The sequence below is a fragment of the Marmota monax genome, unplaced genomic scaffold (assembly GCF_021218885.2).
Source record: "Marmota monax isolate L192 unplaced genomic scaffold, Marmota_monax_Labrador192_F-V1.1 WCK01_AAM20220418_F8-fsc00063, whole genome shotgun sequence".
Classification (NCBI taxonomy): Eukaryota; Metazoa; Chordata; class Mammalia; order Rodentia; family Sciuridae; genus Marmota; species Marmota monax.
In genome coordinates this window covers 8,590,082-8,617,347 of record NW_026693726.1, presented here as the reverse complement: position 1 = coordinate 8,617,347, position 27,266 = coordinate 8,590,082, and the positions used below count along the sequence as shown (strand labels likewise).

The 27,266-nt window shown below is 37.5% G+C and overlaps 2 protein-coding genes across 8 annotated transcripts in view; one reads left to right on the top strand and one right to left on the bottom strand.

The window, feature by feature from the left end:
* Nucleotides 1–10,892, top strand: part of Asph (aspartate beta-hydroxylase) — a 216,223-nt gene extending 205,331 nt beyond the window's left edge. For all 6 annotated transcript variants that reach the window (XM_058584428.1, XM_058584427.1, XM_058584426.1 and 3 more), the window contains one exon: nt 7,993–10,892. In XM_058584428.1, coding sequence (XP_058440411.1) covers nt 7,993–8,143 — 151 coding nt within the window. In that variant the 3' untranslated portion in view covers nt 8,144–10,892. The remainder of the gene's footprint in view (nt 1–7,992) is intronic.
* Clvs1 (clavesin 1) overlaps nt 10,892–27,266 on the bottom strand; it is a 199,105-nt gene continuing 182,730 nt past the window's right edge. For both annotated transcript variants that reach the window (XM_046460589.2, XM_058584432.1), the window contains exon 6: nt 10,892–12,002. In XM_046460589.2, coding sequence (XP_046316545.1) covers nt 11,915–12,002 — 88 coding nt within the window. In that variant the 3' untranslated portion in view covers nt 10,892–11,914. The remainder of the gene's footprint in view (nt 12,003–27,266) is intronic.

The window sequence follows — 27,266 nt, the reverse complement described above, 5'->3', positions numbered from 1 at the left end:
TTCCATCACTCCAAAATAGTGCAGCTGTAACTTATGATGAATTTGTAATTCTGCAAACTTTGTAACATAAATAAAACAATCATTCCAAATTCACAAATGCCTTCGGATTGCAAAACTGATACATGACTCTTGTACGCAATTTGTAAAGCACAGAGAAAAACGATAAAAAAGGATTATTTTTTTATCCCAATACCCAGAGATACTGCCCAGATTCTCATCAATGCTATATATGCACATTCACAATGATTACAGATATAGTAGTAATATGTATTGTGCCAATAATAATAGCTGTGCCATGCAGTTCTAAGCACTCTACATTATGTTCACTCATTAAGTCTTACAACAATCCTTTGCAATTAAGATCATTAAAATCCCTATTTTACAGCTGAGAAGACTGAGACATAAAGATGAGTTTTTGTCCAAAGTCAATATTAGTATGAGTTTCCTAGGGCTGTCATAACAGATTACCACAAACTGCAAGACTTAAAGCAATAAAAATTTATTCTGCCGACCAGGGTCTGAAATGAATGTAGTCTGTTCCTTCCACTGGCTGGGAGAGAGAATCCATTCCTCTCCCCTATCTCCCAATGGCAGCTGGCAGTCCTGGGGGTGGTACTTGGCTTGTAGATACATAGCTCTGGGCTCTGCCTCTGTATTAACCTCCTCCCTGTACCTTCTCTTCTCTTCTTTGGTAAGGACACATATCATTGGATTTAGGGACCAACCTAATCCAGGATGATCTCATCTCAAAATCATAAACTTGATTATATCTGCAAATTCCCTTTTGTAAAATTAGGTTCTGGGTGGATCTCTCTTCTGTGGGGACAGCATTGGCTTTCAACCCACTACAATATTAGAATCACAGTCTCATCCCAGGCTTTCTAGCTTGGAAGTCTATGTTCCTACACATAACCTAACCTCACAACATATATATTGTTGTTGTAGAATGAGATCATGCTGCATGCTGTACCTTTTTTTTTTTTTTTCCAGTGCTGGGGTTGAACCCAGGGTCTCCTACATGCTATACCTGCTAGGCAAGTGCTCTGTGACGTTGAGCTATACCCTCAGAAATCTTCACTTCCCCTGACCACCCCTAATACTAGGGATCAAACCCAGGACCTTGGACATGCTAGGCAAGTGCTTTACCACTGAGTTATACCCCAGCCCTCAGGCTGTAGTTTTAAGATGATCATTGTGAAATTTTGGATGCCAGTTTTCATTTCAGACAGTTGAGTAACGGCAGAGAAATCATCTGGGAAATCTCCATTTCTGGGCCTAGGGTAGGCTGTGCTTTGTCAGGTGTAAGATGAGCTCATTATCAACTTTGATCCGGAGCCGAATAAACTTCAGCCAGTGGGTAAACATGCTGCCAGTAAGCGGAAATTGTTACCCTACGGAGTGACTGAGTTATGTGAGCTTAGGGGCTTCTGGACAGGAAAGCAATTCCCAGTCTCTAGGAGGTCCTTCCAAAATATGCTGAAAATGTGCCAAGCAAATGACCTGTGACCTCACAGCTCTCCTGGAAACTGCCTGGCTGCCCACAAAGTACCAGTCTGAGATGTTGGATGAGACTGACAGGTAGCTGGGAAAGCACATGTTGGCATTAGTGTGTCGCTGAGTGACAGTGAAGATGGGAATTGGCAACCAGTCATTTAATTTATCTTGAATTGCTATAGAAATAATGCCTTTTTCCTAAGGCCTCAAGCATTTTATAACATATATTTTCATTAATCTCTCAAGGTTCCAACTAGGAAGATTATATAGAAGTCATGCTAAAAAAATTAATGGTTAAGAAAAATTTAATTTTTTAATCCATCATAAATTGTTCATAGGCGATATTTATTTTGTTCTGTTTTCACAAAGTGAGAAGAAGAGCTAAGTCTTAAAACTTCCAGATCACATTATAGAAGTGATAAATTAAAAAATCATTTAGAACCAAATATATTCAATCCATCTTCCTTGGTTTGTTTATTTTTATTTTGTTTTTTTAACTAGATGGGATGTTTTCCTGAAGGTTTACTTGCTGCTGAATAGTAATATTTTGTCCTCTGTCTTACTGCAGTTGAATAACTTGGTTTGTTAAACACATCATTAAAGTGTGTAAGCCCTTTCCTTTTAGAGGGGAGAGGTGTTTATTGCTGTTCCTACACACAAGTAGCTAGAATTCACACACATGCATATCTACTCCTCCAAAGGGATTGGCAGTTCCTACACTGAAAACGGATTGTAGTCCAAGCATTTGTTCATTGAAATAACTTGAGAAGTTGGAGTCCATTTTCCTATAGCAGTAGTAAATGATGTGGAAGCTCCTGGGCCGGCCCCAAAGACTTTTTAACTCATGATTTTCTTAATAAGGCTTTAGCACCAATGACTATATATAATAATGTTTCTGCCGGGAAGATGCACCTACACTGAAGTCACATGACTTTGCTTTCCCTCTTACTAAGTTCAGCTTTGCACAACTCACACAATCTTACTAAGCCTCAATTTCCTCATCTATAAAATGGGAAGAACAAATGTGTCCACTTGTGTGGTTTTGAGAATTAAAACAATCCATATGAATGCACTCAGAACTGTATTTCCAAGTGTTTTGTAGAACATTCACTCTGTATATTTGAACTTTTATTATCCTCTTGTCTGGCTGCTACAGAAGTCAGGACATCTGTCTTTGATGTTCCAGGGAGCAAGTCCAAACATTCCTGCAATATTGGGGATGGGTCTTGCCACCTGAAATGTGACTGACTGGCATGAGAAGGGAGGCTTGAAGGAATTAGGAAAGGGATCTCTCCCCATGAAGGACTGAGAGACTGGGCTCCACACCAAGCAGTGTCCAAGACAGTCTATAATAAAGGCCCTAGAGGTAGAAGAGGTTCTTTGTGATATTGATCATCTTTTAGTGGACTGATTTTGTGTGTGTGTGTGTGTGTGTGCGCACACACACACATACCATGCCATGCCATGGGTTGGATCCGGGTCTTCGCATGTGCTTAGTGTGCAATCTGCCACTGAGGTACATCCCTAGCCTTGTACTCTTTTGATGTTAAACAAAACGACAAATACTATGTTTATCTCAGATGAAGATTTGTTAGATATATTCTGTAAAATGTAATATGAAGCATGAAGTCCTAACCAAAAATGCGGTGCAGAGAATTAATAGAATTTTAATACTGAAAGGAGCCTTAGAGTCCATCTTGTCTGCCTCTGGTGGGGAAACTGAAGCCCACGGGTAAAGTGCTAGTTTGCAATAGTCATAACAAGAACACAGGTGTCCTAGCTTCCAGAGAAATGCTCTCTGCAGAAAAAGAAAGTCTGTGTGTATGAGGAAGAGAGAGAGTTCTAAGAGGAAGTGGTGGTAACACCATTTAACATTTCACTTGCAGTGTGTGTCAGTGTTTCCAATGAAGTCAGAACTAGGAAACTTCAGTAATCAGAATTAATTTGAGCCGTGTTCCATTTTGGTTTTAATTTTTCCTGAGCTCTTGACCCTATCCTATATTCTACTTAGCAGGTTTAAATTCCTTGCTGGCCACCTCAACTTGGCATCTACAAATACCAGGATTGTTCCCTACAACCATGATCTTACACTCAAGTGTTGGTCTGCCGTGAAGCCAATCTAGGGATTTCCTACTTAGGATCAGCCTGTCACTGAGAGAGCTGGACTTGTCTCCATGTGATTCCTTTGGCTGAAAATTGAAACCATGTCCTTTGTCTACTCACAACATTTTAGCAAAGGTCACTGAATATTATCTATTGAGGTTTTAGGTGGAAGACTCTGTGGCCATCTAGTGTCATTACTTAGCATTATTAATATCAATGGTAATTCTCTGGAAAATTATAGCCATTAAGTATGCCCTGACACCATTATATCATTATCATTAATTACAATTATAATAATTTGAGAAATTGCGGGATTTTATAATATTACTTAATTGCATGACCACATATTCTTTTATCTTTTGAAAAACCAGGGGTAGACTTGATGGCAAGACACTCTAACAGTAAGCCAAGGTAGCCATCCAGCCCCCTCCACCTCCAGTACAGTTTTTCTGAGTCTTCAGAGAAGTGTTCTGGGACCTCTTTCAGGATGAACTCTCAAATTCCACCTCTAGTAGCTTTGCTGTTTTTTAGCTCTAGTGTGTTATGATTTGACTGTAATTTAATTATAATTGGTGGAGCTTTGCTCATAAGGTGAGTGGCCTAAAAATTCTTTCTTTGCCTTCTAATGAGTCTTTGTTTTTTATTCAAATGAGACATGTAGATGTTTGACATCTTCATGCCCTGACTCTTTCTGCTGTGTGAACCCTCAGCCTTTCTCAGGAAGGTGATATATGTCTGTTTTAACCCTGGAGTGGAGTGGGTATGTGGGTAGGAATGATAGTAGAATGAATCAGACATTATGACCCTATGTACATATATGACTACATGACTAGTGTGACTCTGCATCATGTACAATCAGAAGAATGAGAAGTTACACCCAATTTATGTATGATGTGTCAAAATGCATTGTACTGTCATGTATAACTAATTAGATCATTTTTTTAAAAAGCCACTTAACAACCCTTTGTAGTACTTCCAAGAATTCTTTTTTTTAAAAAAAAAAAAAAAGAAAGATTAGTTAATGGATAACACTAATCCATACTTGACTTAATATATCTGAAAAGCCACAAGCTAGTGCGTCTTAAGTCCTACCCTTACATGCACTGGTGCTCCATGAGTGACCAGTATGTTCCAATGCTAATAGCTTCTCCCAATTCACAGGGAACTGAACTTAGTAATGGAATGTTTAAGGTTTGTGAACTTTTCTCAGTCTTTGGTTTTGTTACACCATCAGAATCTAGGGAAAAGCATCACTTTGTAAAAACCAGATTTTTCTATTTAGTTCTTAGAGTTACCTCCAGTGTTTAAAGTAGCGTTCAGATTCTCTGCCATCCCCAAACACCTTTGAGAACCACTTGTCATTGCTGCACAAAATATACTTCACAAATTCTGTAAAGATTCTTGATGTGTTGTCGCCTTTTTCAGTTTTCTCAAATGAAGTCTCACGAGGAGTGTCGTCAAGGTAATTAATTCTTGGTAGCATTACACTACTTCCCAGATATTTCACCTCTTTTATTATTTCCCTATTTTTTCTATACTTTCTTCTTTGTTTTAAAACCTCTATCATTAGCTGAATTTCTGTTATGTACCGATCATATGCTTCCCAGGTCGCTGGGATTGCAGGCACCCACCACTCCTACTGGCTAACACTTTATTATGAAACAGGCTTTGCATTAGATAATTTTGGCCAGTTGGAGGCTAATGGAAGTGCTCAGAGCTTGTTTAACATAGATTAGGTTAAGCTATGATGTTTGGCAGAGCAGGTGTATTGAATGTACTTATGATTTAGAGTATTTTCATTTTTTGGTGAGTTTATCGGGTTGCAGCCCCTCTGTAAGTCAAGGAGCATCAGTAACTCGCCCCAGGTCACATAAGCAATAAATGCTGGGGCCAAGAGATTTTAGTCTTCCTTCCTTCAAAGACCATTATGTTAAGTTCCTCTCCCAACTTTCTCTTCTGCCATATGATCGATCCTCTTTGTTTTTCTGTTTCTTTTTGATTTACAGACAGTACAATATGCATATCATAAGAGTTAACCATCTTAACTCTTAAGTGTCCGGTGTAGTGACATTAAGTTCATCGACTTTGTGCTACAGTCATTACTCCATATCCAGAACTCTTGTCAGCTTGTAAAACTGGAACTTTGCACCCATTGAACACTAACTCCGTACTATCTCCTTCCCTCCAGCCCCTGGCCACCACCATTCCTCTTTCCATGTGTGAATCTGATTACTGTAGGACCTCATAAAAGTGGAATTATTCTGTGACTGTCTTATTTCAGTTAGCATAATGACCTCAAAGTTTATCCATGTGGCAAATGTCAGAACTCCTTCTTTGTCAGGAGGATAACTATTCCATTGCGTGTGTGTGTGCCACATTTTGCTTATCTGTCTATTCACTGATGAACACTTGAGTGGCTTCTGCCATTTGGCTCTTCTGACAGTGCTGCTGTGAACATGGGTGCTGCCTTCTGTTTTGAGTGCACATTTCTCTTCTAACTAACTAGTAGGCTTATCTGGGGCCCATTGCCTGTTCCCTCTGACAACACCAAAACCTAGAAAATGACTGCCTAACTGTTGAAGCAAGGGGTCATTCCCCTCTTTATTGGGAGGGACCAGGTATTTGTAGTTTTCTTTTCAGGTTTGGTTTTGCATGATAATGATTGTCATTTGCTTCTGAGTCTATATTTCTGTCCTTTGTTATCCTTGGATGAAACTCTTTATACCTTCAGAGGACTTGTGTCAAACAACCAAGCAACACATATTTACTGAGTGCAGGACATTGAGGTGGGGGGAGGCTGAGACAGTGCATAGTCAAGGGGAGTGGAGAGGTGGGAAGCAGAAGTAGAAGTTTGGTTCACAACTTCAGTGTATCTTTAATTTGCAGGTATTAGGTACTTTATCAGTTACTTAAAATAATTTGTAATGTTTACAGTCAGATTCCTTCAATTCTCTGCTGGAATGATTTTGTCTGTCCTTGTAACCCTCCAACCTGGGACATTTGGTAATGACTGGAAACACTTCTGATTGTCACAAGGGGTATGGGGCATGGCACTACCATCTAGTGAATGGAGGTCAGGGATGCTAATAAACATCTTCCTGCACAAGACAGCAGAAAATTATCTGATCCAGATATAATCAATGCTGAGCTTGAGAAGCCCTGAAATATGAATATTGCTCAATTTATATTGATAATTCATCTAGTAAGGAAAATAAAATGACACCAGTCATTTTCTGAAGAAAAGTGTCTGTGATAATATGGTTACTTGAAATCAAACTATCATTTCTCATGTTATAAATGTGACTATTTACTAATGCAGGATAATTTCAAATGCTTAAGTGAAACTTTAATATCTATAGAAAATTTAGTGAAAATTTCACTATAAAAGCATAACTTAGCATTTAATGTATTAATATCATAATTAATATATATCTTAAAAGTAATATTCACTTTATAAAGAGATGATCATAAACTCATAGCTTATAAACTTACTTAGGATTAGAAAGACATCATGTAACTGGCTCCTCCTGCATATTCTATCTGCATATTGCTTTGTTTAGACTAGCATTATATTTAGATCCTGGTCCCCATACAGATCACTTAGGAGGAAGTGCTAGAGGCTCTATAGGATGTTTTGTAGCATTGATTTAAAATATTCCATGGATAACCCACTTGCATAGCAGATGATGCTAAAAATATAAACAAAATTCATTCCCAATCTGCCCATTTTTCTCATCCAGAATACTAGTGGGGAAACACCTCATTTGGTTACCTACTTTCTGGTCACTGGATTTAAGACTCATTTCTTCCATAAAATGAAACTTGAACAAAGAAAGGAGCTAAAGAATCATTTGGAGGTGTGTAGTCCATGGAGTCACTGAACAGGAAGTTGTCCTGTATGGGAGCCACCAGGGCATGCATGTAAATGCTTACCTAACTAAACAAGCATCTCTTAGGACTGGCTGGAATAATTACAGGGCTTGAAATAAGAACAGAATGCCTCATCACCTATCCCCAGCCTTTTGCACAACTTCAGTGTAGGGCAATGAAAACTGATATTCATAATAAACATCCTGAAATTCTTTCTCTTTTAATAAATAGTTTAGTTGTAGAGATACACAATAACTTTATTTATTTATTTTTTATGTGCTGAGAATTGAATCCAGTGCCTCCCATAGGTCAGGCAAGTGCTCTACCACTGAACCACAACCCCAGCTGAAATTCTTTCTTAATCATCAAAGGAAGAATAAATTCAGGCTTAAGTGTCCTGATTCTATCTGAAAGTTTGTCATAAAAGGGGCTTCCTGCATGTGGACAGTAATTGATCCTCAGATATCTGAACCCCCCCCCCATCCCAAAGCTCTACTCAAAGTTCATGTTTGTCGTCTGTTCCAGGACATGGGAAGAAGGCAAGGTGCTCATCTTTGACGACTCCTTTGAGCATGAGGTGTGGCAGGACGCCTCGTCTTTCCGGCTGATATTCATCGTGGATGTGTGGCACCCAGAACTGACTCCCCAGCAGAGACGCAGCCTTCCAGCCATTTAGCAGGAATTCATGCCGACTTAGGACACTCTGGAGAGAGGCTACCTTTCTGGATCCCTTTGATGTGGAGATAGTTCAAATACCGTGGCTCTTAATTCCCTCAACTTGCAGCCTGAAAAATTCTGAGCTTCCTCCCAGGGTTAAAAGATACTAAAGGGAATATTTGCTTCACAGCAATTCATTTAGAAAACACCCTGCTGTGTTTCATCCCATGACAGTACTGATCATATGCCCATATTTGGGGCGAACACTTGATAGCTTCTACCTTGCCAGCCAAAGATATTTTTTCCACACAGAATACGTCTGAATCAGTGAACAATAAGAACATATGTAGAAACTGTGAATGGATTGCTTAAGTTTGTAATTTTTCTATGCATTTATATTTTTCTAAGGTAGCTAAACTATTTTGGCATTACATACCACTACTTTTTTGTCGACTTTAATGACAAGCTTTGCAAATGCTTTACTTCTAGTCATTTTATAGCAAATTTCCTGGTGAACTCAGACTTCTTTATTTTAATCTTTTTTTTAGTAAAAAACACTCATTAAAATGACCATTTTATTTTCCTAATGCAAAAAGAGAAAAGTGTAATTATGCCTGTAATCTATGACCTGTGCTGATTCTTGCCCTTGAGTCTGTTTGCTTCTTTATCTTCATTGAGCTCCAGTTTTTGCTCTGCTTAGTGTGCTAATGGTGGAAATATTTCAAAAATCTTGCTGCTTTCTAAGAGAAATTTTTTACATTGAAAAAAGGACATGAAATATTTTATATTATGATATCAAAATGTCACATGTAAATTTTTTAATGCCAAGCATTAGGGCTTGCTGCAAATAATGGAAAATGTGCGGAAGTAAAAATTCTTTCAAAGGATAAGTCAATAGGTAGTGGCAAGAGCCTCTCTGCCTTCTGTGACATCATTGATTGGGAATCAAGAGTGTCTTCACCTATTGTAGATCTGAGTGAATGGCAAGAAGATAGCACTTTCCATTCTTTAGATGGTTTGCATATAAATTTTGTAAATATGGAGTAGCAGAGTAGATGATTCCCAGGAATGCTAGGATCTTTGTGCCAAGTGTAGGAGATGAGATTGCTTTCCGCTTCGAAAGAATTTGAAGAACTCTTCCATCTCCCTATCTTGAGAAACTTCTGCCATTTAAACATCATTTTTTAAATAAAAATTAATACTCATACTTAGTTTTAATGTTAGAAATAACTATTGAAAGTGATCTTGCCTGCTCATTCCAAAGACAATCAAGTCAACAATGTAATAAAATACGAATGCATTTGATTTTATGTCTTTAAAATTAAAGCAAAAAGTGTTAGCTATAAGAATGTAATGATATACCTTCACTGAATTCTAAGCCAATATGGACAAAAATGCTACAGAAGTGGCACATAGGTCACTGGATTTCATGCACAGGTAGAAAGAAACACTTGTGCTTTCTTTCCCCTCTAATGACAAAGGAAGAGGCTTTATCTTATTTAACGAGTAATTCTTTAATGCTGAAAGTGAACTTTTTTCCTTGACCTTAATGGCATTAACTTTTGATAGAAGGGCTTGCAAAATATTTTTCGTGTTCCTAAAGTATTTGTCCTGTTACATTTTGACAGTGTTCAAAAATCCCACTAAACCAGATGGAGAGACATGGGAGGGAAAATATCAAAATTAATTACAGAAATAAAAAGGCATTTGTGTTCTTCAGTATTTATTAAACAGAGGAAATGACTGACAAAGGGCAATACAATCCAGTGTTCATGTAGTAACATTCATGTCACTTACTGAATTTGGTTTGCTATGTATATTGCATACACATAAAGAAATTCAAACCATAAGTTCTGATTTTTTGAACCATCATCTTACATTCATTTAATAAAATTCTGGAAAAGAGTAAAAACTAACTCTTAACTTGGCAAATATAATGTGTTATTTAAAATTGGGTCACTACAATAAGATTCTAAATATTTCCAAATGAAAAGCCAGAGTATTATTACTGCCACAAAGGGCTGTCAATAACTGACTCCCAATAGCCTTTTTAATATTTGTATCCCACATCTGTTTTATAAACCCAAGCAATAAAGTGGATTTTTTCATTCATTTCAATTCTTCCTTTTCCTTACCTGTATATTGGTACATAAGAAAAATATTTCAGATTGCATTCATAGAATTATTTCAGTGTTTTTATCTTGGATTTGAAATGTCTACACAAAATGAACATGTCTTATTTATACTGTGATATGATTGAGGCATTTTTAATTGTTTTAATTTATTTCTTCTTCAAGGGTGAAATATAAAAATGACTTATTATTTTCTCCCAGTAGAAAAAAATTAAAACATTAGATCCATGGAGAAAGAGTGTAATCAATGGTTAAGATTAGCAATATCTATTGGGGGTGATTATGGCCAGCTAAATCACTCACTTCTTTCCTTTGAATTGTTCAGCTAACAAATCAACCCTCCCAAATATTTTCCAAATATTTAAAATGCAAAATCATTTTACTGTCCATTACCAATTAAAATATTTTTATTTGACACTGAGCATTAATTGATCCAACTAATAAATGTCAATGTCATGCTGGTCAAATCAGAGATATCTAAAAATATGCAACTGGTCTTGTGAAACATGGCACAAATAAGGATATCATATTCTTTGATATCTGTTCATTTTATATCTAATTTCCTTTGAATGTATAGTTGGAGATTCCATTTCTACAGAGAATAGATAAAGAAATAAAATGATCTTTGGCATTTCATCCTGCCTTCCTGGTCTTATCTTAATACTTGCATATTTAGCCATCCATGATTGGATATCTACCCACTCAGCAATGGCTGGGCCATTTCTCCATACCTTCAATGATTGCAGGAGGGTGGGGAGTTAAATGGTTGGGTAACATATTTCTTTGCTGTAGTGGCACAAGTGAGCCAACTTGAATGGATTTATTAATCGCTGATATGTTTTTTCAAAGAGACCCCTTCTCTCTACAGACACATTCTGGACTAATAGCTTCTCAGGATGCCTATGGTACACCCCATTGCTAAGATGAAATAATCATATTTCAAACTGCATGTGCCATCCTTTGAAGTCAGCTCATCATATACAGCTGGTGACCTAACAAAAAGATGTAAATTCAAAATCATTTTTCGCAGGATATCAAAATAAGAAAGCTTTGCAAATAGCCAGACCTATGAGAATGTGCTCTTAGGCTGAACAATTTGATGCTGGTGATGAGGTCAAAGAAAATAATTCAATAAAAATGGAAATTAGTGGAGATACTGTTTTCTCAGGGTTCTGCATTGCATTAATCTTGATACTCATCTCTGCACAGTTTGACTCTGGTGTGTTTACTTAATTTGCAAAAACTGAAGAAGATTCCTGTGTGATTTCTCAGAAAAATCATTGTCCTAATGCAGTATGTAAATCAAATTTAGTTTTTCACTTTTTAAATTCATTTGATACTTTAAGTGTAGTGGGGGAGAGAATTTTTTTTAACATAAAAGCCAAAAATCTTGCTTCATCTTCCAATCCCCTTATTTTTTAAAAAAATAAAAGAAAGAAAGAAAGAAAAAATTAAAAAAAAAAAAAGCATCTCTCAAATCCTTGTTCAACTTTGGCTGCTCAGACCCTTGGCTGGTGACAGTCATCTCTGGGGTCAAGAGTGGAGGACCTCGAGTTGGGCAGGATGCACATGTCCATGTGGGTCGGTTGCGGGTGTGCTTCCTGTTTAGCTGATAGCACTGAAGGCTGGTGTGCAGGAGCATCGGGGTGACTCTGGGTTCAGTCCAGAGCCAAGAGAGGCTGAGTGTTCTCATTCTCTCCCTTCTCCTCATGTTTCAGGGTCCCAGCTTCTACAACGGACTGAGATCTAATGAAGAGGGAGAGAAAAACACATTTACAAACAACTCATGGTGGCAACAATTTTGAAGCCTTGGGTGCATTCTGAATTTCTATTCCCTTCTCTAATCAGAACACTCAAAAGAACTATTTAATTTTTCCCTTTGGGAATCTCTGCATTTCTGCATTTCTACATTTTCCTGCATTTCTACACCATGTTTTTATGGAGAGAAACATTGGAGTCTTGGGATCTTCACAGAAATTCCTTCTGTTGGGGAGAAACGTATACAATAGAAACAATAATAGCATCCTCCCTTAGGGGTGTGAAAATGGAATAAGTTCATAAATGTATAGAACTTCTTAGAATAATGCCAGGTGTATTCATAACAAATTTTAGTGTTATTACATGTTATATTGGGGGATCTCAAGACCACCTTTATATTTGATAATTTGATAGGACTCATAAGACACAGCAAAATTGTTACACTCACAGTTATGGTTTATTACAGCAAAAAGATACATTAAAAATCAGCAAAAGTACAAAGGTGCATGGGGTGGAGTCAAAGCGACCAGGTGTAAGCTTCTGGCTGTCTTACCAGTAACATGATATGGACAGAGCTTAAATTTCTCAGTACTGATATTTGACTATATATGCAAGTGTTATCAGTCAAGGAAGCTTCCTGGTTAGTGTCCAGAGTTTTTATTGGGGGGTTGGTGAGTCACATAGGCCTGCAATTCCTGTAACTGACCTTAGCTACTCAATCTTCAGCCTCTGTCCCCCACCTACCTTCCAGAAGATATCAAACGGATACAGTGTTACCTAAAGTTAGGTATACCAAAATTAGGTTTACAGCCATTTGCTGTAAAATCACACTGTTAGCATAAACTATCTGGCAAAGCCTAAAGCCTTAGATGTACAAAGACATTCTTATGAGGCATGCTATTCCAAGGGCTCAGAGGACCCAGTCAAAGTCCAGTCCTGAGACTTTTAGATTGTGCAGGGTTTGGATAACTCAGGTTCACTGAGCTCACTATTTACTGCGTGTGTGTGTGTGTGTGTGTGTGTGTGTGTGTGTGTGTATATATATATATATATATATATATATGATTTTTACATGTTTTTATGAAAATTATGCTCATTTAAATAATCCAATTTAATAATTTGTCAATGTTTCAAATAACTTGGTTTTAGTATGTGAACATCTATTGAACATTTATTGCATGCATATCTTATGATCTTTGTCAGCTGGAAAATAATTTCAGTTTTAATTACTCAAAGATTTTGGAGAGAGATCATTATTACTCCAATATAAAAGGACAAATCATAAATTAAAGATCATTACTATTATTGCAACAATGGTGACAATAGGAGAGTGTTCCATAAATGTGTACTTCAATTTCATGCCAGATGATTTATGTAAATTATCAGTTTTAGTTCTTAGCAACAATTGTGGGAGGCAGGTAATGCTTCTATTTCATAGGAAAGAAAATAAAGGTTCAGAGCATTTCAAGAATTTCTCTAATCTGTACAGCCATTAAGGGGGGCAGAACCTAACTTTACCTTCTTATCTTTTGAATGGTCTTAACATCATATATAAGTTTCTGATGACCCCAAACAAAGTGTTTACAAAGTACATAGAAACATTAAAAATCCAATAAAATTTGGTGTTATATATCCCAAGATCCACAGAATGTTTAGACACAGGGGCAGAGTTGTGACTAATCAGTATAATTGCCTCAAAATAATTGGTTTCTACTATAAATGTAATTTGTCCAAATGACCCAACTTTAGATACCAAGCCCAACCTTTGAGAGTAGAATGGATTCATTTACTGCCTTGGTGAGATAGAAGAAGCCTATGTACTAGTTTAGAGCCAGCTCTCTGACATCTTCCCTATGCAATTTTCATTGTTTTAGCTAAGGGCCGTGTGTGTGTGTGTGTGTGTGTGTGTGTGTGTGTGTGTGTAGTGTTGATTGATACAAGGAACAGAAAAGCTTAAAATTCAGAAGACATTAAAACAAGCAATAAATATGACAACCCAGGAGCACAACTGTCCACATTGGCTACCTCCTTCCAGCACCTTGGACAGCTGCCTAACTATTTTGCCCTGAGGTCCTTGTGAGAATGGAGGGAACTGGTCATCGTTTACTCTTAGAAACTTTGAACCACAATTCTCTTACTCTGTCATGTGGGTTGATTTTATTTTATTACATAGCATGTGAACCACAGGCAGCATTCAAGTTTCATCTATAATTATAGCTGAAGATTTTTCTAGGTCAATCTGGTAGGAGATCCTTAATAAGGGGCCATACACACCTCCTCTTGGACATATTCAACATGAGAAACCTACTCCCCTATCCCCTTCTGAAGTTTTCCCTTGCATTGAACCCCAATCTTCCTTTCAAAACTTTATGTACTGTTTCTGGCTCTGCTTTGGAACCATCAAATTGTCATCATCCCCTTGTGTCCGTGGGGGATTGGTTTCAGGATCCACATGGATATCAAAATCACAAATGCTCAAGACCTTTATATAAAATGGCATAGTATTTGCATACAACCTATGCACATCCTCTTGCATAAATCATCTGTAGATTACTCATGATACCTATTACAATGTATGTTGCTATGCTGTGTTGTTTAGGAAATGATGACAAGAAAAACTGTTTATAGCTGTTCAGTACAAACAAAACATAAATATGGTGGGCCTAAATATACAGTACACATCAACAGCAATGAAATGTTTTTCCCTGAAAATGCTTTCTGTAGCCAGTCCAATCCATGATATGGAACCCCCAATACAGAAGCCTGATCATCTATACCATCCATTCAGTAGTCCATATAACAGTTCTTTAAATATTTGTGCCTTCCAGCCATACCACGTCCCTCACAGAAGTTAATCAAATACCTCTTGTGACAAGATCTCTAGACCTTACCACCTCCATACTTTCCTTTCTCTATCAGTTGTATGGATTACCCATTGTAGTCCTGATGTGACCTCAGAGTAGGGTGAAATGATTGCTTCCTTTATTTTTTATTTTGGTACACTTTATTGAGCTTATCTAGAATCATATTAGTCTTGTTGGTACTAATGTGACAAAAACAATGAAAAGCTAACTGTATTTATACATACTCCTGTTCACCCATTTTTCTCCCATCTTGAAGGTATTAAATTTTATCTTTTTGAATTTGCCTATGTTTTCAACCTATCTCCATTCTTTTGGGTCCTACATTTGTTTATCCATCCAAGTTATTATCTGTGACTTTAATGAGTATTGAGTTTGTGTCTACACTTTCCCTTCCCCTGCTATAGAAAGCATTTATGGAGAAAATCAACAAATTCCCAAATAATGAGTTTTTAATCATCTGTTCACCCTGACTCATGCTAAGAAATTCTTGGGAACATCTGCTATATGCCAAAGACTATGAACAAATGTGTAGAAACCTTCATTCTGTTATGGAAACACTGCTTCAGCTACCCCGCCATAAACTTACAGACAGACTTGCATTCACTGAACACTCACCCTAAATCCAGCAGCTGGGTAGAGGCAGTTTGGGACAGAGAAAGTGTTAATAGCTAAAGAAGGAAACGAAGGAAGTGGAATCTATCATCCACACAGTGACATCACTCACCATCTTTGCTCATGTGACAAATACTCACTCTCCCCTCCACAAGGAGTAAAACTGGGACTTACATTATTTCTTTCAGTGATATACTGTAAATGAACATCTGGAAGACAATCTGTCTTATCTCTGCCAATAATCTTAATACCTTCATTGAATGGTAATTTTATGGTTTGGATGTGAGTTGTCCCCCAAAAGCTCATGTGTGAGACAATTCAAGAAGGTTTGGAGGAAAAATAATCGGGCTATAACCTTAGCCTAATCAGTGAATTGATCCCTGATGGGACTGATGGGATTAACTGAGTTGTAACTGGAGGCAGGTGGGATATTGGGGCATGGCTTTGGGGTAGACATTGTGTATCTAGAGAGTGAAGTCTCTCTCTCTCTCTCTCCCTCTCTCCCTCTTTTCCTCCCTCCCTCCTTCCCTTCCTTCCTCCCTCCCTCTCTCCCTCTCTCCCCTCCCCCTCTCCTCTGCTTCCTGTTCACCATGTGAGCTGGTTCCCTCTTGCCACACTCCTCAGCCATGATGTTCTTTGCCTCACCTGGAGCCCTAAGGAATGGATCTGGATTCTATGGAATAAGATCTCTGAAACCATGAGTCTTCAAATAAACCTTTCCTCCTTTACAGCTATTCTGGTTGGGTCATTCAGTCACAGTAGCATCAATAGCTGACTAAAACAGTAAGCTAAAAGAGAACAATTCTCAGATGCTGAGCATGAGGAGTCAAACATAACATTTTTATCCTAGTCTATGTTTTTCCTGATTGAGAAAATGACCTCTTTAGATTTAGAGGCTATTTAGAAAATAGCCTCTTTAGATTCAACATAATTTGATTTCCTTGGTCACACAATGAGCATTTGATATAAGTAACACATTATATTATAAATATTTTAAATTCACTGGAAAAAGTAGAAAGAAAAATATTGCTTTTCAAATAATCTAATATTTTTAAAAGATGTCAAGAGAAAAACCTTTCTTAAATCTTATCCTTAGTCCATTTGAGTGAGTCAAAATACTCTCTGGGAAAACTAACCAACTGCTGATTGATAAAAATGTCTCCACCATTGTGTCCTTAGTTGCTGAGCCATGGAGAAGCCACTTGCCCTGAGGTTTTGTTGTCTCGTTCACTCATGGTGGTGACCTCTCCATTCAGTGGTTTTGCCTTCTCACAGTGAGTTTAACACGTCTGCTAAAATAAACATTTCTCTTGGGTCCTCTTTCCACATTGAAAGCCAGCTTAACCTTGTGATTTTTGCTATTTCAGCCATCATTATATTAGTGGGGCAGCAGGCAACTCAAAGAAAGTTTTCACTATAGCTTGATAGCCACAGTTTTCCTCGTATCTTTGTCTGTCTGCCTTTCTCTCTCTTTTCTTCCCTGTCTTCTTCTCTACATCCTCCTTTGCCTCCTCCTCTTATCTTTTCATTGTTTTTTCCCCAAATTGGAACTTTATCCACTTTATGTCACTTAACATCTAGAGCTGTAGTTTAATGTCTACTGATTCCAATGATGATTAAATTCCAGAAAGAACAAGATGAATATGAAAAATGTTGGCCATGAGCCAAGCCCTTCTGCATAGATCTACAACTGAACTGAGAGTTGTCTTCTCAGGCAGAGGTATATATGCAAAACTTTGCTGCCTTAACTCAATAGCTAATAATCACCTGTATTTTGCTTACTTGTGAATTGCATAGCTCATTACCTTCTTGAGCTATATGGACCCCTGAAAGGGGAACAGGATCTCTGTTTTTCAACTTCAGGCATGCACCAGGAGTCATAGGACACCAGGGCCACATGGAGCTTCAAAGGTGGTTCACTTGGGACCTCATTTGAATTATGAGCTACAATTTGTTTTCCAGGGATCAACTGTATCATTATATCAGGAAGGATTCTACAGTACTACTTTTATTTCTTAAAGTCAACAATAGATTGGGCTTTGTAGCAAAACACAGAATTGTCTAACACCTAGTTGAACCCATAGAAGGACTTCTAAACACAAATAAAGATTTTTTTTTCTTTTAAGAAGGTAAGCTAAGTAATTATATTAAGCATTTTTTTCTTCCAATAACTTCTAGTGTCCAGGAAATCCACACCACTGATTTTGTGGTCTTGTGATGAATATCCCCTCTTCAAGTGTAAAATGAAGATATGAAAAAGCCCACATCATGGGGGTGGGGATAATGGTGTTTAGATCAATTAAGGCACATAAAATATTTAGTTCAGCATCATATGGGTATACATGCAGATAATTTTAGCTCTTATTATTCTCCCCCATTGTTATGGTTTGGATTGTGTATGTCTCTCAAAAGCTCCTGTATTGAAGGCTTGGTCTCCAGCTGAGAGCACTAAATGGTGAGGTGGTGGAAATTTCAGGAGCCCTGTTGGAGGAAGTAGTCATTGGGGAATGCTCTTGGTGGGATATTGGGATCTTGGCACCTTTCTCTCTCCCTTAGCTTCCTGACTGCCATGAGGTAAGCAGCTCCCCACCATATGTTCCAGCCATGATGTACTGTGCTGCTACAGGCCCAAAGCAAGATAGCCAAGCAACCATGACTTGAAACCAGGAACCAAAATAAACCTGACCTCCTTTTAAGTTCTTTATCCCAAGTATTTTACCACAAAATAGCTGATGAATACACACATTTACACATAATAAAATTAAGGTCCAGGAATATTGAGTTTTGATTTATGAATCTAGTCATGAAGCATGAATTAAGCTCCACGTTCCTGTAGCCCCATTATAAAACTTAACAATAGTTTGTGCTGCCACGTGACATAATCTGATAGTAACTAAAAGACTAACATTTCCAAATGGATGAAGACATTATTTTAAGAATTCAAAATAAGTAATGAAATTATTCCACAGGAAAACTAACCTTATTATCTTACTTTATATTTTATATAATTTTTAGAAGTAACATAAATTTCTATCTGCTTAACAGTTATTTATGCAGCTTTGAGTGCAGTGTAGTTGTAGTTGCTTTCAACTGTAGAAAGCAATATAGGGTTTCTTTCTTTATAATGTCTTAAATAACACCCTTGATAAGAAGATTAAAGAATATTTGTACGACATATATTCTTCTGTTCAGCTACCAGCCTCTTCATTATCAGAATCATCCTAGCAGGCAACATGATTGTGCTCAGTGGGAACAATTAATGCTTACTGAACCAGATAAATACATTTAAATTTTTTTTAGTAAAAGAGAAGCCTAAGTATTTCTCACATAAAGCAGCAAATCCTTTCCTTTCAAAGTGAACAAATAAACATATAAATTTCCCTCTCCTTTGACAGTACAATTTGCCACCATTTATTGAAGTGAAATATAAGCAATCCAAGGAAAATAAATATTCTGTTTTTGAGGTGAGTCAAACATTCAACTCACAGCTGTTACCTACACATGCACCATAACTCACATTTTAATATATCACGTATTTCTATTAAAATGTGATGGGATTGGCACCAACTACCAATCTTATAAGAAAGAGGAAACAACCAAGAAAAAAAATATGCATCTTCAAATAGGGAAAAGGAAGTTTTTTTGATGAAATTGGGATCATATATAAGTAGACCAGAGATGACCTATCCAGTGCAAGGCCTTAATCACAGGTGATCATTGGGGACTTGAAATTGGGACACACTGAATGGAGATGGTCTGTAAAGGTAATGTACACACAGAGTTTTGAAAACTTGGTATGAAAAGAAAGAATGTAATATGAATATTTCTTTAGCATTAGGGATGTAGCACCCACCTGATATGGGTAAAGCCTTGGTCTGATTTCCAGAATCACATGCACACACAAAAAAGATAAATTGTGTACACACACACACACACGGGTGTGTGTGTATTTCTTTAAATTACATATTGAAATTATATGTTGCATACATTGTGCTAAACTAATCATTAAAATTAATTTCATCTGTTTCTTTGTATTTTGTGATATGGTCATAAGAAAAAGTTATATTTGTGGCTCGCATTATGTTTCCACTGGGTAGTGTTGGTTTCAAGCCTAATGTACTCCATTATGCTGTGACTGATTCTAGAATAATCTACTACTCCTCATTGACACATCCATAGTTATTTTAAAGAGTCTCAGTGGACATCAACATCATCTATATCATCCTGTGCCTGTCATCGCTAACATTCCTGAGCCCTTCCACCATACTAACGCATCCAGTTGTCACACTGCCCCCAAAACCCCCATGTGACAATAGAGTGGATCCTAAGTCTCGCTTGTGGCTTGAATTCTAAGTAGAAACTTGACTAGATTAGATTTCATCCATCTGTTATTTTTTAGATGAGCTTGAAACTTTCTTTAATTTTATCTCTAAATGAAGAAGTATTACTTCAGAAATTAGCAATTGTGCTTATTTCAATTTTTCAAAGTATTTGCTTATGTTATTTCTTTCACCCAAGCTATTATTTCTCTCACTTTTTTTTGTTCAGGCTAACTCTGCCATTTGTTCTTGAAAACAGTTCAGCTTCATTTTTTAAAATTCTACAACTCGAACTCCAACTTTAAGCTACTTTGTTTACCAATGATACAGCTGGAAAAAACGTAGCTTTTTCAACCCCTTAGGATTGGTTTCCCTCTTTTGTGAGATTATAGAATTGCTACTGTAACATGTATTGTGATATAATGAAGCTTCCTCTTGACATTTAACTACCCTGAATTAATTATGCATTCTTGATTGAATAAAAAGTGCTTCAGAAATAAATTTATACTAGTTGAAGAAAAATAAGTTCTTTTTGAAAATAGTATAACAATATTAATTTTATGTTATAGCTACTTTTTTTCTGCTATTGTTCATAAACATTCTCGGAGAGGCAGATAAATTGTGTGTGGTGGGGGCGGGGATTACCGAGGATTGAACTCAGGGTCACTCAGAGCCACATCCCCACTCCTATTTTGTATTTCATTTAGAGACAGGGTCTCACTGAATTGCTTAGCACTTTGCTAAAGCTGAGGGTGACTTTGAACTCATGATCCTTTCTGCCCCAGTCTCCTGAGCGCTGGGATTACAGGACTGCATTACCACATCCAGTGAGGCAGATAAATTAATGGAAGAGAACTCAACTAGGAATTAGGAGCCCCTTCTTGTACCCTGTGACACTCTCTGTACAGTGGTAGAGTAAATTACTCAGCTTCTCTGATTCCAAATATAATTACGATCTTGGGCAGAATGACCCTTTTAGCACCAAGTTTTCATGAATGCTGCCAGTCTGGGTTACCATCACCACCTTTTCTTGAAATAACTAAACTTCAGTTTTTAAAATCATACAACTTAAACTTTAGCTAATTTGTCCAAAAAGTCTAACCACCTCTCTACCTGAACATTTGTTTTCATCTCCTTCTAGGAAATCATAGAAATTCTAAAAATGACAGAAGGTGGGAAGATGCAGAAAGACTTTCCTTAAGTTGGTACCTGCTCAGTACATCTAGGTTTCATGAATTTTTTTAAGAAAAAATACCTTTAAAAACATTTTCACTTCCAAAAGTTTCTAAGTATTAAATTCAAAGCTTCCCAGTGCTACTTAGTAAGTATTTTCCTGTGACACTATTAAAACATTTTAGTTTATTTAAAGTATTGCATTGCTGCAGATGCTTTGTCCTCTGGCCACAATTGCCTACTGCAGAGAGTAGCAGACTCTCTTCAGACTGACCTGCAGTCATCCAGATGTGCACAGATATTCTAGTCAGCACTCAGGAACTCTTGTTTGTCGATTCTAAAATCAGCTTGAGACTGTTTTGGGAAAGAATATTTCAAAACACATTTTATCTGGCTATTTTAGAATTATCATCCACGGAAGAGTTTTCTGCCACTACAGCTGTTCATCATCATCAACCACAGCCATTTATTGAGTACTTCCTATATACCAGCTTCTACACTAACTATTTAGTCTGATTTATCTTTGTTTAATCCTCATAGTAATCTTCCGAAGTGAAAGTTACTAATTCCATTATACAAATCAGGAACCTAAACATTTCAGTTATGGAATTAGAATGGGAACCTAGATCTGACTCTAATCTGCATTCTTAAACACAATGCTGAACTAGACAAGAAATACCTGCAATATGGTTAGAAACTACAAGGCAGAAGCCTATATGTTCTTGTCAATGCATTTAATATTCAAATTCTTATAAATGCATTCCTCTCATTGGTATTAATAAATCCAATAGTTAATATAATCATATATTATTTATAGAACCTTTACTTTAGGCATAGTGAATGAAGTCAGGAAAAAAGCAGATCTTCATTGAGAAACAAAAGTGCTCTAAGAATCAAAGGTTATGGAATTGTATGTTCGTTTCTAGTTAGCAGTCAGATATTTAATAATATATTTAATAATACTTCAAAATCCTTTCTTCCCAATATGCAGCATTCATCCAGCTACCTCAGAACACCCAGGGAGAACAGCAGTCAATTCTGTGAGTTGATTTGAAAAGAGAAAGGGAGCAGATTAGATTAACTGAAAACAGAGCTCGGTTGCCAGAGACCAATCAGCTCAGAAACTTAGAGATACAGAGGCGGGCTGGGGAAAAGGGACAAGGAAGGCCTTGGTGACACTAGCAGCTACAAGCAGATATTATGCTTAATTTACTTAAAAAGGGGTTTATTGTTCCTTATAAAACTATGCATTCCAGCCTGATGAACTCATCTATCTCCATTTTTCATCTATAAAATGAGGATAAATGATTGCCATATTTTCCAGAGCTATGAAAGATAAAAAAAAAAGAATGAAGTCCTTGAAACTCTTTGAAGGAGAAATTATTTAAATTAGACATGTTTATCATGTTTCTAACACTTCCCTGAGTATGGTCATTCTGAGCATGAAAAGACTGCCATATCTGATAACAAAGATAGCCCATGTTTATGCACTTGAAGAAAGTGGAAGACCACAAACCGAGAAAATAAGAATTGTAGATTATTTACACACAATAAATTATTCTTAATTTTACTAAGCAACTGAACAAAGAATTCTTTAATAAAGAGTCACTCTGTCACACCTGACTTATGAGAGTATTCAAGGTCAGAGTAGAGTGTGTTGTGATCACATGCTTCATTGGAACCTAAGGTATTTGAGCAAGATCTATGAACCTCTTAGGAGCCCCATCTGTATCTGAACCAGTCCACTCTCTTTTGCAATCACTCAGTATTCTGTGTGCATCGGTTGATTGAGCTTTGAGGATTGGGAGGCACTACTGCATGCATTTTTATGTGAGTTCATGTATTTTGAGATGGTCAGAAGGAGCATTAGATTTATGCATTTCTAGTGTGTAGCTGTTTCTGGAGTTTTTTTTCTATTGCCAATTATAACTTAAATAGCAACACAGAAAATGACTGCAGGTGCTTATACCACCTGCTTTGAATAGAGTCTTTTTTTTTTTTTTTTTAGAATTAGACTGGCATAAAGAGCTGTCAGTCAGCATTAGAGCATCCCTAATTATCACACTGCTTTGGAAATAGGTGGTTCACACCTCTGTGAAGTTTCTGGGATGGAACTAGATTACAATGTTCTGAAGGAGGTAGAGAAATGCCAGAGGTGTCGTAGTTGAGAAGATGTTGATGACTCAGTTCATGTTCAAGGTGAGTTTGAAAAGGATGGCTAGTGGTCTTGATAAAAACTACCTTTCATGGGTGTGCTTTTTTGTCAAATAAAAGTATGTTAATGGGTCTCCTTTGATATTCTCAGCTTGAGTATCCTTTTTCTTCCTGAGTATCTGTATCTTTCTCAGTGGAAATGGGGATTAGGACAGTGCTGGGGGTGATGGAGGATGTTGCTTTTTAAATTCTCTTAGGTGGAATCAGGGTTAGCAGAATGGGAACAGATACCCAAGACAGGAGCAGTATTTTGAGCAAAGGGAATGCCCAAAGAAGGTGCTCTGTATAAAGCTCTGTGGAATGAAGAAATGAAAGAATGAACGGTTGAATGAGTGAAAGAATGAATGAGCACACTGACAATCCAAGAACAGATGTGATAGAGACAGAGCATTTTAACTGGAATGAAGAGAACTGAATTTTAGATATTTTGCTACCCTACTAGGTCAGCGATCTGGGGTAATTCATTTAGGCACTCTTTGCTTCAGTCATTTTATCTATAACATGGGGATAATTATCTATTTTTATCTATGTTAAATCTATTTTTTTTTTCTTTTTTTGGTGGGGTTCTTTTTATTTTGTATTTTCTTTCTTGCATATATAAGACAAGCATTTTGCCACTGAGCAACATCCAAGCCCTTAAATCTATTTTTAAAAATGTGTGTGTGTGTGTGTGTGTGTGTATGTATAAAACTCTCAAAACCTAAATGGCTTTTTTCAAAAATCCTCAGAACAAATGCAAGGAATCTCTAGTTCAGTCCAGAATGTGAAAAGACCACACTTTGAGGCCTTACCACTCCAAGTGTGGGGCACAGTCTGGTACCAATGACTCAGGAGGCTAAGGCAGGAAGATTGCAAGTTCAAAGCCAGCCTTAGCAACTTAGTAAGGCCCTAAGTAACTTAGTGAAACCCTGTCTCAAAATTAAAAATAAAAAAGCCTGGGGAAGTGACTTAGTGGTAGAGTGCCCCTGGGTTTAATCTGCAGTACCAAAAACAGTGTGGCTCAGGCCAGCAGCCTGGGTCCTACTTGGGGTCAGATTGTCAGGGAAATCTACTGAGTCAGAATTTGACTTTAACCAAATCCTAGTGCTTTGTGTGGACATTAATATCATCAACCTTTGCTCTAAAGCCAAGGCTACCTATCTAAACAACCATAATTAGGTGCCTTCATCTTTTAGGTCCCCCTAAAAGGAGATTTCCTTTCCTCACCTCAAACAGAACTGAGAGGATTCACCAGGTATAGCTCATTCAAAAGAAATGCCTAAATTCCAATTCCATTCATTGATTTATTCATGATCTTAAAGAGTTTTAAAGAATCATTTAAAGGCCTAATTTATTATTAAAAAAAAAAAAAGCTCTCTGACTAGAAAAGTCCATCTTTTTATCTGGGAAATATTTGGAGGAGAAGCATTTCAGATACTCAAAGTTGGGAAAGTAAGGTCATCTTACTTATGTACTTTTCTTTTTCTTTCTTTTTTTTTTTTTTTTGGTACTAGGGATTAAACTTGGTACACTCAACCAACAAGCCCTATTTTGTATTGTATTTAGAGACAGGGTCTCACTGAGTTGCTTAGCATCTGGCTTTTGCTGAGGTGGGCTTTGAACTCAGGATCCTCCTGCATCAGCCTCCCGAGCCACTGGGATTACAGGCATGCGCCATGGCACCAGGCTATTTTTCTACTTTTCATTTTGTCCATGTCTATGTTGTGAGCTTGTACTATATGCTAAATGAAGAAGAAAAGTCAGGGGTATCCATGTGGACAAGGACCCACTCTCAGCACCTGTTTATCCTTCATTTAGCAGAGGATTCCAGGATTCAGCAGTGAAATCAATAGCTAAACACAGGTAGGAAACATCCCAAGTGAGTCACAGTTGTGAAAGAATCAATAATTATTTATTAGGCCCTAATGAGTGCTAGGCAGTAGTGTAGGCACTGGTCCACAGGACCTTATCAACCATATAAGCCCCTGTTTACAGAGCTGGTGGGGCTGATGCAGACAAGGAACACAGAAGCAAATGGGAAGCTTGGGAACATCTAAGTGCTGTGAAGCACATGCATCACAGTGCTGAGCTAGGGCCTGGGAAATGGGGGTCCTGCTACTGCAGTGAGGATGAGCTTTCACCAAGATGAGATCCAGCAGTGCTGTTTCATCCGACCAGTTATCCAGCCTCATTCTGTCTTCCACCTGGAGCAAGAACACAGTGTTTGAAGACTTCCATAGCGGCAGAAGAGGAATCATTTAGGTCTCAGGGAGGCCAGAGACTAGCTGCCAGAGACGGCTCTTGTATCAATGCCTATGCCAGGCTATATGAGGGGGGCTTCCTCAGAAACACTGGCTGGGGACAGACTAGGGAATTGGCAGGTTCATAGAGGAACCAGGAATTAAATGTCAGCTGACGAAACTTACTCAATCTGCAAGAAACAGGATGGAGTGCCATTGATGAGAGTAAACTCAATTGCAAGTGTATTGCTTCTATTGTCTGGCTGAACATCAGTGGGAGAACTAAAGACTTAAAAGAAGAGATGTCAGCAGAAATTATTAATTTAGTCATTACTGGGTTACTTAAGGCAGGCTGAACCTTGCACTTAACAAAAAGTAAAGCTAACAATAAAGTAAGAGAAGTCGGAGTTTCTATTTAAAAAAAAAAAACGAAAAGAATGCACTGTTCCCTTCTTACCACTGACCCACAATTACTTTCTCAACTCCACCATTTTCAACATTGCAACTCATTATTCAACCTCAAAGATGTTTCTTATACATAATTTAAGCTACATAGATGATTACTGTGATTCAGTTAAATCTTTGTTTTACTTTGATTCAAATTAAAGGGACTTTAATGACCGAGGGTGTAGCTCAGCAGTAACGTACTTGCCTAGCTTATACAAAGTCCAGGGTTCCATTTCCAGCACCACAAAAAAATGCATAAAGATAATTTATTTCAAATTAAAAGGTTATTTTCAAAGTAATATAAGAGTCAGGTTTAAAAATAATCCATCTAGGGCTGGGGTTGTGGCTCAGTGGTAAAGCACTTGCCTAGCATGTGTGAGGCACTGGGTTCGATTCTCAGCACTGCATATAAATAAATGAATAAAATAAAGGTTCACCAACATCTAAAAAAATTTTAACAAAATAATCCATCTAGGTCAGTAGCCTGAACTATGACTTTTGTCAAACACCAGAAACTTTATAGGGGTATAAATACCCGAGTTAGGTGAGTTGTTATGAGAATATAATATTTATATTATACCCTATTTGTTTGTTCACTTATTCTTCATTCAAGGAATAAGTATTGGACATTTGTTTCTGGCTTGCCTCTGATCTAGGCAAGAGAAAAAAAAACTAAGTAGAAAACAAATAAAAACAAACTACTGGTCTCCATTGAGTCCCTTTTTCCAAAACTGAGCTTTCTGTCTTTGTGTTCTTGTTCCCATCCCTTCTGGACAACTTGGAGTCATTATTTCACTCTGTAACCTTTTTCTTACATGCCAAATTGCAGAGCTAGAGCTCAGGGTGATGAACTCTTGTGCATTTTCCATTAAATCATGTTGGTGGGAAACTGGTCATCACTCAGCCCTCATGGGTCAACACCTAGGTCTCCTTATATGCATGAGGCACCACCTACCTTCACTTCCTTTCATATAAATGGAGATTGCATGATAAAGCACTTCAGTCTTCCTCTTGGCTATATACAGAGCTCCTTCAATCAAAATCACAACCCTTGATGACCCCAACAATATTATGGTCCTGCCAGCTACAGGAGGAGTGATAGCACCTGAGATTACACTGCCCAGGTCACTGTAAACTAATTATCACCACTCCCACCAGCCCTCAAAACTGTCTTCTTTCTTCTATGTTTCTGCCAAAGCAATTTCTAGCTTTTCCTGATTCTCCATAAATTTCAGCCCACGTACCTCTGTACCATCTTTCCTAAAATACCTCCTGCACACTACTCTAATCTCACTCTCAGAACTTGCCCTACTTCTCTGGGGAAATGGAAGCCAATAGACCAGGGGATCTCCCTAGTTTCAGAGCGTCTCGTGTCCAAGTGTCTGGTTATTGTGAAGGCAACTG